This window comes from Fringilla coelebs (assembly GCF_963513975.1).
Source record: "Fringilla coelebs genome assembly, chromosome: 12".
Taxonomy (NCBI): domain Eukaryota; kingdom Metazoa; phylum Chordata; class Aves; order Passeriformes; family Fringillidae; genus Fringilla; species Fringilla coelebs.
The window spans coordinates 17,048,107-17,061,388 of record NC_140038.1 but is presented as its reverse complement, the minus strand read 5'-3'; the positions used below and the strand labels follow the sequence as shown (position 1 = coordinate 17,061,388).

The window sequence follows — 13,282 nt, the reverse complement described above, 5'->3', positions numbered from 1 at the left end:
TAAAGTATTTCCTCTCTCCTGTAGTGGATCTGGGCATGGGGTCTCCTAATCCTAGCATTAACAGAATCATTTCCATGGAACACTGTGTTACTGTGAGGAATCCTCTTTCAGGGCATCACCATCCTCTCAGCATTAAGGGCACCTAGTTATCAGCAGCAAATTTGGCCACTGCTTACCCCTTTCACAGAGTTCTGGAGAGTGATCCAAAACCTTTGAGCTCCACAGGCATTTGATTTCAGGGCACTTCAGGTGCAGCTCATGAAGAGCACCACTTCAGTACAGCAATGAAAGTGCAAAACCTCAACTGCTCACTGCTTTTTCATGCAGGGAGTGGTTGTATTTACCTACAGGAATCCTGATGCTGCTTCTATTCCCTGAAAGGAATCTACTCTTTCCCTGTGCTTTAGAGAGGGCAAACACACTCTCACCAGCACAGCAGAAGTTGTTTCCATTTTTGATGATGCTGGATCAGAAGGACGAGCCACTCAGCTGTTTGACTTAAGGGGAGGGGAAAAGAAGGCTTTCACTTCCCTATGCCTCATCCATTCATGGACATTCCCACTCTGCTTGTGGCAACTCTCCAGAAGCTTCTGTCTCACACCCCACAGCTCCTATGGATCGCATGAGGGTGGTACAACCAGCTTGCCCCACAAGCCGGACAAAATGCAAAAACAATGCAAAGGAAAGTGGACAGCTGAGACTAGGAGAGCCTAAATCAAAATAAACCAGGCTGCTTTTTCTGCCACATACTTGCTCTGTGACCATGGGCAAATGCTCCTTCAGGAAATGGCTCGAGTTTCTCCACTTGCCCTCTGGCCTTCTGATCAAAATACCAAAATCTTCGGGGTAGCACCTGAAGGTTACTTGTTGTGTTTGGATCTCCAAGTTCAATCATTTAATAAACCCATTTAACTGTAATCTCAAGTGCAAAGCCTGAGATGCACACACCTCATTCAAAAACATATTTTGAAGCAACAGTCACACATGGCTATGGAAAGATGATGATAATTGTGACTGCTTACATCAAATGGTACTGCCCAAATTGGTATCATATCCTACTGAAAAGGTCTGAACAGAAGCATCTGGGCCATCACAGTGGAGTTAAAAACAAGCCCATCGAAAATGGATAAACAATTAAAAATGTATTGAAAGAAAAAAGAAAAAGAGAAATCATTCCTAATTAATTCTAGTGCCCTGTACAACCCCAGACTATTTGTAATCCTACAGGGAACATCTTTATTGATCTGGGGGACGCTGCAGCAGACTTCTGATGCTTATCTCAGCATAAAAATAGGCTCTTGTGATGAGCAGTGATTTAATTACATGACAATCACTGCTAACAATGCATGGCGAATACCAAAAATATGCAGAGCAAGAGTGGCAGTGATAAATGCAAGGGAATGGCATTGACTTTCAGTAAAGTCGTCTATTGCCAGGGCTGGAGGGAGACTTCACCCCCCTCCCAGCCCTTCTTCTCAGGTTGTAGCTGCTGTGTGGTTTCAGATACTCAAACCAACCATGGGCAGACAGAAGATGGAGGGAGAAAGCAGACAGCCATGATCAAAGCAAAATTTAGCACACAAGAATCTAACTGGCTTTTTTTGTCTGTAGGAACATATGCTCTTTCCACTGTGCATCTCCTCTTGAAAATGAGGATGAGAGATGTTCTTTGCTTTGGGAGGTGGCAGTACTGAGCAAGTGAAAAATATGTGGTTTAGCTGTGCACAGATACAGGCCCATAAAATCAATTGTCCTATCCCAATATAGGAAAACCCACACCTTACTATCCCCTTATATGAAACCCAGACCCACACACCAAGGCAGCACAAAATCAAAAAAAATAAAGAAAAAAATAGAGAGCTAAACCCCAAGGTATCATGATAGTGAGAGATCAAAGACCAGTCAAATCCCACATTCCACATACAGCAGCTAGGATAGAAGTAGCAAAGTTTGCTCAAGAAATAGAAATAATTTGGTTTGTTGCTTTGCATGTGATCTCATTGGAAAAAAATACCCAGGGTAGAAATAAAGAGTAGTGTCACTAAAACACTTCCCTTATATTCACTTACCAGTACTGAGTGTGAAATTGAAGTATTCACCAGCATCTCTGAAGGCACTGTAACATTACTGGTGAGCAGACTTTGCACTGTCCTGAAGGCATTTGGATCCTTTGGGACTGCAGGGGAATTGAGGCTGATTGTGCATTTGGAAGTGGCAGGCCCAAGTCCTCAGGGTTTTATCACCTTTAGTTTGTAGATGACAGCTCAACATTTAATGTTTTATCCCACCATAAGAGCAACTTACCAAAATGCAGAGATTGATGGCAAAAAAAATCATTTTTTCATCTGCTAAAGTCTGATGACAAGAAATCCAGCCCAGAGGAGAGATTCCCAGCTCAGCAGTCCCTAGGTTCCCTGGGGAAGCATTCCCTAGCACAGGCTCCCTCCCCAAACCCATCCATCTATGCCCCAAAGCAGTGGAGGGCCAGGGCCTTCTGCTTCCTTCTTGGGCTGAAAGCCACTCTTTAAATGACCTGGCTGAGCTATCCCAGCAGACAGTGATTAGAGTGAGAGGCAAGATCTGTTGACCATCCAAACCTGACCCTGTAAGACCCAGCACCAGACATACGCGCCCAGTCCGTGAGACTGCCCTACCTTCCTTCTGCAAGAAGTTCTCAGCAGTTTAGGTGGCTGGTTGCACTAGGACATCAGCACAAATTTTACACCAGCACATCTTCCAGCTCTGACTCTCTTCCCCTGCAAGAGGCACACCATCATGCTCAGCCAAGAGGGAATTTGCAGGTGTTCAATCCAGCATGCAGGAACCGACTGGCACCGTTCGTTCAGGTAAAATTTAACAAGAATCTCCAGCCCTCAGGTTAAAGCCAGGCTGAGAATTTGAACTCATGCCTGCCCAGGTGCTGGTGCTGCTGGTGACATTGAGACCTGGATGCCATCTCCTGCTTCCCCGTGCTCAGTTTCATGATTTATGTCAGATGAGCACGTCTTTCATGCAAAACAAAATGTCCCTCTAAACTCTCTTGAAATGCTGTGCTGTTCTCAATCAAAACATCACAAAGTAGATTGAAAATGCTGTAATGTCAAGAGACTTTTTTTTCACTCCAACAATATTTCTAAATGCTGGTGAATACTTACATTATTCATAAATATATCCTTTGCTTACATTTGCCTTGAATTACCCAGCTGAGGTTCTCCCCCTCTAATAAATTCTCAGGCAGATACTTTGTCCCAAAATCATATTTCACCAGGCTTAATTTACCCAAATTCAAGAATGATTAAAACACTCTATCTGCAACAAACCAACAATAATTTGGAGTATCTCAGCTTCCTCATGAGCTGGTAACTCTTAGGATGGAGGAGATGGAGGAGCAGATATTCTTATTAAGCCTCTGTGAGATTTACAGGGATAGATGCACCAAGGCCTTGACACATGGAGCTTTACAGATAAAACAACACACAATAATAAAATCAGGGCAAAATTCACTACTAACACATGCCATAGTCTCTAAAGCCAAAGCTACCATTTCCAAACCAGTCTATCAGCTTAGCTAAAGGATGGAAAATCTAAAGGTTAAGGTTTGGTTAGAATGTATTTTGTCAAGTTTCCAACTAAGGTATCAGAGAAGCCAAACTCTTTCCTGGTGTGAACCTCCTGGTCTGATGGGAAAATAACTCCAGTTCCACTTGTGATAATGCCTGCAGAATCAGGCCCTCCAAATTGAAAATATAAAATAAAACATAGCCCCATATAGAGAACAGGAAATTAAATGGCAGGTCTGTTTTCTAGTGGGACAGCCCAGTTCAGGGAGCTGTTGTACTCTTACCCCAGGCAGGAATTAGCAGCAGACAGTTTAATTCCTAGGGAAGAGCCATGCACAGGGGTGCTGGTGTGCTGGGCAGGGCTCTCCAGTGGGATCCCTGGGCAGCAGGACAAAGCCTGGGCTCTCCTCTGCTTGGTGGGTGGCTCAGGAGGTGACTGAGGGGGAAGCAGAGCTGTGGCTGAAGGTTAAAATCAGAGGTTTTCAAGCAGAGAAAAAGGAAAGGTGTGTGGCATTTCCAGCTGTGCTGTACTCAGTTATTTGCTTGCTCCCCACAAGGTGTGTTTCAGTGATTGACTTTTACTAACAATGATCCATAGGGAAGCCAAGTCCTCAGTCCTATTCATGAATATTCCAAAAACCAAAGCTTCAGGAGAACCTTATGTTTGGGCAAAGGTAAATATTGCATTTGCACCTGTCAGACCCTGTTATCTACACACCTTACAGTCAGTGAACATGCTTCAAATTCCCATATCTCCATGATTCTACAATCCAAAAGACCCAAAATTGGACTGGAATTTCTGTATGGCTTCTGGTCTTAGAGACTTTAGACTGCAAATGCCCTGAAACAAGTACCTTGAAGTAAAAATGTAAATTTTTAATTTCTATGCTATACGTTAAATAGATTGAAAAAGTAAAACCTGATCATTTGCATGGGGAAATGGACACAGAGAGATAATTTTGCTTTAAGAACCTCATGACCAATCTGAATATAGAGTTTGATAAGTGGACTGTGCAGCAAGAAAACACAACCCTCCTTTCCCTGAAGTAGAGATTAGGAAATCCCACTAAGGAGTTGTAGGAAGGTGAGATGAGGCTTTACCTCATTTCCTGCTGCAGCAGGAGATGCACTTACACTCCTTACTCCAAGCAAACTCCAGTGTGAATTGTTACACTGCACTGCCAAGGGATGTCCTTGCACACCTAGTCAGATACTAAATATTACAGCACAGCATTTTGCAAAGAATGTGAAACATATCTCCTAATCCAGACAAATTAAAAGCATCAGCTTAACCTCAAATGTTTATTGCATTTCAAACAGCATTTATCAAAACAAAGAGCTCATCACAACATATATAGGTACTGGACCATCCAAATCCCTTCATTTGGTACGACTCCAGCAAAACGATTAACACAAATTATTCTGAAACCCAACATATTTACACAAAAAAAAAAAGAAAAAAAAAAAGAAAAAGAAAAAGATATCACCCTGTCTCCTGAACAGAAATTAGTTCCACGTGGAAAAACCTACAGAAAAACCCCTAAACTACTAAAGTATCAATCTGAATTTCTGAATAAATAAACAGTTTTTCCTGCAGTTGAATGCTTTCACTCAAATCAGCGATCAGATCCCACACGCCTGCTTAAATATGCCTGACTTTGGTCCTTACAAAATGACAAGATTACAGTATGATAAACCAGATGATAGTTTGAAGCGAGACAATGAGGCATTGTTTACAGAGAAGATTGAGAAACTGGTTTAACAAAAGGGTTCCGTGGACATCTATTGTATGTACAAGAAGGAGATTTACTGGAGATTTTGTAATTTCTACAAGGCTCTTTCCAACCAGCTTCATTAAGTTGAAGTAAATCAAATCATGCAGAGATCTGGCTCAGCCAGAGAGACATGCCGGGAAAGATACAAAATGAAGAAGAACAGACGCGAGATGATAAGCTTTAGAATCTTTGGCATTTTTCATAAACATTTTCAAGGTTTTTAAATCTGTATATTCACCCATTTTCCCCCACACACTCGCCTATAAATACATTATACATGTACTCTTTATACACAACTCTGTATATGCATGGGTACACAAGCACACGTGCAAACAAAGAGGCATTTTTGTGGCTTTTTAAACCAGGATAATCTTTCCTCAATCCTTCCATTTGCAGCTACACACAGCTTTGCATAAGCAAAATACATTCTTTAGCCAATCAAGTATATGAAAATGTGCCTGTCCTTATTCAAAGGCACAGTGGGACTTCGAAAAATAAACTTATGAAAAACTACTGAATCTGCCTAATAACCCAGTGGAAGATAGTCCGCTGTTAATTTTCCTCCTTCAAATTCCTGGAACAAGCCCACAAGATTGTGCTATGGAACCACACACAATTCCATGGATCACAAATCCATAAGCAAGGTTTTAACCATTCTACCTTTTATTAGATGACTTTCAAAGCCTTTTTTTTTTTTTAACAAAAAAGAATTCTCTCTCTCTCAGGTTTCTGCATTTCTTTGTACTGTCAACTACCCCAGGGAATGCTGGTGGTAATCCCTGCCTGGGAATCATAAGCAACAAATCCAGCTCTTGTGCTGCCAATAACTTGTGACAAATTACTCCCAAAATGTCCCACAACACCTAAAGGAACAAGGGCTGCAGTATCACCAAAATTAAGCAGGTTTTACACACGAGTCTGTGTTTTAGTTTTCCCAGTCAAACAACCTGACTAATGCTGGTTTTCTGAAATACATAAAGCAAATGCACAATTGCTAAAAGATTGGTAAGCAAGCAAAAAATCACATTATCCACAGAACACAAAATGGGGTCCTTTCTTCTGTCTTTCCATTGCTGTTTCCACTTGACTTCACTTTTGGGTTCTCTCCATGTGAACCACCAGGAAAGACTGCAAGAAGACATCAGTGGTAGACCAAAGCCTGCACCCTATTGCACAACCACTTCTTTGGGCGTGTGCTCTCCTTCTGCACAAGCACTTGTTTCTTTAAGGCTAAAAAGTGTTGGTTTTTCTTTTCCTCTTGGATCTGTAGTGTTGACCCCCTCTGGATTTAGACAGGAAAACAACAGCTATGCTGAAAATATCTGATGAGATGGAATTATAAAAGGCAAGCCAACAGAGTCTTTTCAGGTCACTGAGTTAGCCTTTTCTCTTAATCCTTTCATGGCATAAGGTTTTCATGCATCCATTGCCAGCAATGGATCTCTGATGATTCCAGTATACAAAGAGTTAACCACAGGCTGGGCTTTAAAAAAAAAAAGGGAATAAAAAAAAAAAAGGAAAAAGGAAAACCCACAAGTGCTGGATGAAATATTGAGATACTGTCGGAGCTCCTAGCTCTTTCTGCTAATTATGATAAAAAACTTTTTAAAATGTACACTGCTTGAACAGAAGATGGGTATCAAAGACTCGTTAATTCAGAGCTTAAACCTTTCTAGGCACAGTGATTTAACTCAGAAAAGAATAGCTTTCATATCTTAATGTAAATCTGTTGGATATGTTAAAAACTGGTTCAGAGCATCTCCTCACATCAGCTCAGCTGATCTGCTACACTAAGCAGAATTATCTCTTCCTACATAACACAGGGAGTGCTGCCACATCTAGCCTTGTCTCTGCAATCAAAGGGGGAAATAAAAAAAGAAAAATAAAAGGTGCAGTTGCACCATCCTCTTCCATTCTCCTCCCCGTCCCACAAAATAATTCACGTTTCACCTTGCTCTTTTTTGGGATTCCGTACCAAAAAAGACAACCCAGTAAAGAAACCCAAGATAGGTGTTTATCAAAAAACGCATCTTCCAAGAAAGAGAAAGTCCGTGGCAGTGTCTCTAGTGTTGTTCTGAAGCGAGAAGGAGGGGAGGGGAGCAGTGTGTGCCCGCGTGTGCAGGGAGGGAGGCGCTGCGTTCCCAAACCCCGCTGCATCCTAGAGCGCGCACCGCTTCTTCCTGATGGGGCTGGAGCCGCTGGATGGTTTCAATTCAGCCTGCTGCACCTGTAAAAACAAACAGGCATGACGTTTGCACTTAGGTAACTCTAGCTCACTGCAGCGTGTGCTAATGGCTCCCCCAGGACAAACCCAGGGAAACTAAGGAAGGTTCAAAAGTAATGAATCATTTTCTAAACACAGGAACATGGGGGATTAATTGCAGGAAGGATTTGAGAAGTCATGCATCATTTCTTGAAACAAAAATATTAAAAGCAGATTTTTCTAACGAGATACATGGGGTTCTACCTGATTTCAGCAATCTTTTTGGGTTTGTTTTGGTTTGGGAGTTGTTTTTCTTATCTTTCTGGCATTAACCTATTAGTTTAATAAACTTCTCTCAGGAGTCTCAGTTCAAGTGGATCCCAATAGACAGTAAGATGACTGTTGTCAAAACCATGCACAGTCCCTGGGATGCTGAAATACTTAATTTCAAAAAAGGAAAGTATTCTCCCAAGTAGAACCTGGACAAAGCTACCTCCACCTTTCAAAACAAATTCATATACAACATAATGATTAAAACGTGTGTGGTAGACTGTCAAGGATGGCGTGATCTTCAAATTGTCTGTTGTATGAGACAAAAGTATTCCCAGTGAAATAATGGGGAAAATTTGGCTGAAAATGCCATCTTTTTCACTCCTCCTCTGTCTTTTGTCCAACACATGTGGTTGTAAATGGGTACTGTACAGATAGGAGTAATTTCTAACTTACTGTAGCACCCCAGTGAAATGCTGATGCATTGGTAGCACGTAAAACAAAGCAGGCAGAAGGGCTTTGGAGCTTCCATGGATGACTTGTCCCTAAAGTGTGTGTCCCTATTTTTCAGCACTAGTGGAAAACTCCAAGGTTTGTCCCATCCAAGGAACTTTTATCATTCCTCCCATAGAAAATGGTGATCATTTTCCTTGGAGAGCTCAAAGGATCTCAATATGATAGAAACCACTCAAGGAAATGTTGTAAGTGTAAATGTTAAATAAAGCATAAATAGAAAAGCAGCTTATCTTTAAACATAAACATTTAAAGGGCATATGCAAACCATCACTGCAAATCCAGTGGCCTCTACAAGAGCAATGACAACAAATAAAAATACACTGAAGCATAATGGCTCTATGATTGCTCCTGCTTAGTGTTTTTCCTCCCACTAGTCCATGGTGAGATTTCTTTCCAGTTATTAGTGCTGCCACCAACCAGTCTGGTGGCCTCTTGAGATAAAGAAGCTTTTTTCAACCCTGCTTTGACCAGATACCTCAACACTGCAAGTGAGCAATTCAGTTTCTGTCTCCAACAGCATAAAGTCACTATGGATAAGTGACTTTATCCCCTTATTCCCAATGAGCAGCACCTCACAGGGAAAGTGCCACAGAGAAAGGTACAGTGTCAGAGGGATCCTGGGCATCAGGATCAGGGCCTGGGGACACAGATTCCAGTCACTGAAAACAAAAGAAAGAATCCCTTATATTGTGTGGCTTCATTACCCAGCAAGACTATTTTCCCTCCTCCAAGAGAAATAAACAGATCTTGACATTCGAAAGGATTTATTGTTCAAATAATTTCCAGGAAGATAGGCGAGATTGCTGAAGACAATGTTGTTGTTTCAAAGAAATGGGAGAAGAGACAAGACCGGACTGAAACTGAGGGAGGATAGATTCTGGTTAGATTAAAACTTATAATTCCATAATGGTAGAAGATTGATCTGATCAACTGTAGAGTATTTTAAACACATGTCAGGGTTTTCTTTAAAGAAAAAGATGAGCAGGGCATTGTCCAAAGGAGGCCTGGAGCTCAAGCACAATGTCACAGAAATAATTCCTCCCATTCCTCCCCCTATCTTGAGAAAGAGGAAAATTCAGTAAATCCTTTTGGATGGTTATCTCTATCAAAGAGACTATTTTTCTCCTCCCTCTGTACAAATACTGGAGCAGAAAGGTGATGAAAACCATAGCTCAGTAACCACGCTGAGTGATTTTCCAGATCATTTTTAAGTAGGTCTTTTCAGGATAATTTTTCCTCAATCATTTTATCCTTCTGACAAAGGATTTTGGCTCCCCTCTCTTCTAACGCTCTCTCCCCCTCCCTTTGTGGATTTTCCCCGGATTCCTTATCTCCCTTATTCAAAAATCTTTGGCATTGTATTCCCAAAGGGAGCACCCAGCCGCTCTCAGTGTCACTCCTTGCCTCTGTTGGCTGTGGCCATTCATTACTTACCTTTTGAACATCAGATGGTACCCTGGAGAGGAAATCTAGTAGCTCATTATTGTCGATGGCGTAGGGATTTCTAAGCTTCTTAGTAAATTTATTTATGCCTAGGATTAAAAAAAAAAAAAAATTAAAAAAAAAAAAGGCAAACAAAATAATGCGAGCCTTTTCTACTCCCTCCCTATAAATTTGTTCAGGCAAGGTGAGAAAGGGAAAGGGAATTCACAAGTAAAAATTAGTGTGAAAACAGTGCCTCAGACTTAAAGCCACACACATGCTCCCTGTCACGTGGAATCACTCACAAGTGCTTCCTGGAGGAAGTAGGGGACATCATTGATAAAGGTATTTCTCTGCTTTGGGGTTCGTGTGCTGCCAACAAGGTGGTGAAAAGTGATTGCAGCAAGAATTAATTCAGGGGGATATTATAGGGAGAATACACACATTGAAAACCAAGGGTGCTGTTAAATCTGCTACCCTTCATGACCAGCTGGAAGGCTCTAGAAATAACTGGGAAAAATCTTTTTTTCCTTCCATAGCTTCAGAAAATGAAAGCTTCCCTTCCTCATCCCTCATGGCTTATCCCCTTTCTGCAGAGCCACACTGGCCAAACTGCCCATATTATGATGCTGTGGGACAATGTGAAACCTTATCACAAGGTTTACTTTAGTTTGATCTTTGTATAAATAATTAGGCTTATGAACTGCAGTAATAGCAGTACATCTCCATGGACCTAGCAAAGCTGCACTTGGCAGAGGAGGTCCCTAACCTGGACAGAAGATCCATGGGACTGTAATGTTCATATTATTGTGAAGTTCATAAGGTCTTCTCTCACCTCTCTTAAGGTCTTCTAGGTGAAGGAAATCAGCTAACCCATTTTAAAGAATAGCAAAAAAATTCAAATGTTTGTTGCCTCTGAGAATCATAATACAGCATTCAATTCCATCATGCCCCTGTCCAAAATCTCATAGTGGTTTCTCTGAAAGTGATTTCAAATGTGATGGCTGCTCCAGCCTTCTCCTCTCCCTGAAATGTACCTGCTTCACATCTGAGATTCAGCTTTTAAGCCATATACTTGTAGCAAAATGACAACACAATTTTCTGTGTACCTGATTTTTAAAAAACAGAAAATACCATAAGGTCTTTTGAGGCCTTGCCACAGGGTAGTTGTTTAACATGTATCATATTTGAAGGCCCTGTCACTCTAGATGATGTTGAATGGATGTATAGTTTTCATGTACTCACCGTGTCTTCCATACAAGAACAACAATATTTCGTTACTGAACTTTTTACTCCCAGCAATTTCTCCCCTTTCTTTTTGCCCTTTCTTTTGTTTGATTCAATCTTTTATTTCTTTGTTGCTGTTGCCCAAGAATGGCTTTTTTTTAATGCCACCTTCTCTTTCCCTCCCTTTTCTACATGCAAGACAGCAGCTGATGGCTCAGCCCCAGGGGTCACAGGGGGTCCCTACAACTCAGAGCCACATCAGGGCTGAGCTCTGCAGGTCAGGGAGGATTTACCTGCACTATGTTCTCTACACCTTTCTACCTCAAGTCTGAGATAAAAGTTAGCACCCTAAATAAGACAGGAGGTCATTTGGAGATGTAGAAAGTCTTCAGCACCTGGAATCATGGAATGGTTTGGAGGGAGTCATAAAAACCATCTCAATACAGCCCCTGCCACAGGCAGGACACCTTCCACCAGACCAGGTTGTTTCAAGCCCTGTCCAACCAAGCCTTGGACACTTTCAGGGATGGGGCTGCCACAGCCTCTCTGTGCACCCCGTGCCAGAGACTCACCACCCTCACAAGAAAGAATTTCTTCCTGATATCTAAACCTGCCCTCTTGCTCTTTGAAGCCATTTCTCTTAGTCCTATGCCATCTCCTTCTATGAAATACGACCTCACATTTCTTCATAATGCCACTAGGAAAGTTTTACTTTTTAAAAGCTCCTCTTTTTTTTCATTATGTGTCTTCATACAAATACTTTCTGACCCATGACAAAAGGAGATGCTCAGTGTTTCCCACTGGGCACAGCCTGTCCTGACTGCCAGGATACTCAGACCCAAAAGGTTCCCAGGGTCCAAATCTACATGGTCCAGCTCTGCAAACACATCTTGTCCACTTCCTACCATTTCCCAGCTGGAGGGCTCCAGCACCAGGATGCTAATTACTTTCCTGCAGAAGAATAATAACACTGAAAGTAGCTTATCTAGGCTAATGCTCTTCTTGTGGTGTTGTTGGAAACTTATAAAGAACCCTAAGAAAAGCAAATTATCGGATAACCCAGGGGGGAGAAATGGTAATATTAAGTGCATAACATCTTTATTCACCTCTAAGCAACAGCACTTGTTTGCCTGTGTAACAGGTCGTTTAAAGCTTGTTTGATTTCACTCCGTAGACATATATTGTATTTATCTCTTACAAATGAGACACAGTGGAGTACTTACCCCAGATTAAAACAATGTACCTCAGTGGTATAAAATACAAAATAACTGTTGCTGCTGCCAGGACCAAGCACGCCAGGACAGAGAGGAAAGGCACCGTCCAGTTGAATGTGCTGTAAGGAAGAAACACAATCCCTCTCAACATTTCTGTTCTTGGACACTGTCTGTGCTCTGCTACCCAACAATAATTTAATGACCCCTTTGCAGTGCTCGGTGCAGTCAGATATGCTGTAAATTGCAGGTCCTTTGGAAGGTGGATAAGTAGATTCCTACATCTGGATGCTAGAAGGGATTAAGGAAGATGTCTGAGAGGCAGATATCATGATAAGGAGGGAGAAGAGGAGCCCTGGGGAGTTCAGTGGAGTTGTTAGGCATGTAAGTCAGTTGTTTTTGTTTCTTCTTCCATGTGTGGCACTTGTTGCACATCCCTGCAGGCCACTCAGCTCTCCATTATTCATGAGCAGATTATCTGATCTGGAGACAAGGCTGAGCCAGCTCCCCTGGGTCACAGTGCAGGTGGCACGAGGTGTGTGTCCAGTGCACGGCCCAGGTGTGGCAGGTAGCCAGAGTCAACCCCAGCAAATAACTTGCATTGGATTGATTATGATGCCAAACTGTGAAAGAGCAGTTTCAGTAATTTTTCTGCATAACATGAGGGCCATAATATTCTATATAATTTTGTCCTATATCTTCACATTTCCAGCAATTCCTTACTACACTGAGTATAGGAGGCTGGCTCGGAAAAGCTGCAACAAGCCAGCAGCAGCCCAAGCTTCTGCATTCCAACAATCCACATCGGATCTTTCCCAAGAGGAGCACTCTTGAGAGGCTCAGTTACCACAGCATTTCAGACTTTGGCCACATTGTAGTGAAAAACAGGATTTTATTTCACTCAGACCTCTCATCTGCAAGTCAATGATGGACTGAAGGTGAGAAGCCACTGCTAACACATCTTTGAAATTACTTTGTCCCCCTGTGCTGTTGTAAGACATAACCCTATGCCCTGCACCAAATGTTGAGATACCTGGACTACAAGGATGCCTGCTAGTCCACAGGAGGATTCATGGATCTGGGCATCTCTGTTTCACA

General features: G+C 42.0%; 1 protein-coding gene across 1 annotated transcript in view; it reads right to left on the bottom strand.

The window, feature by feature from the left end:
- Nucleotides 1–7,402: 7,402 nt before the first annotated feature.
- Nucleotides 7,403–13,282, bottom strand: part of MCTP2 (multiple C2 and transmembrane domain containing 2) — a 99,547-nt gene continuing 93,667 nt past the window's right edge. Inside the window, exons 20-22 of the mRNA XM_084213731.1 lie at nucleotides 12,197–12,306; nucleotides 9,759–9,856; nucleotides 7,403–7,562 (exon numbers count right to left, since the gene is read on the bottom strand). Of these exons, the coding sequence (XP_084069857.1) occupies nucleotides 7,494–7,562; nucleotides 9,759–9,856; nucleotides 12,197–12,306 (277 nt within the window). The 3' untranslated portion in view covers nucleotides 7,403–7,493. The remainder of the gene's footprint in view (nucleotides 7,563–9,758; nucleotides 9,857–12,196; nucleotides 12,307–13,282) is intronic.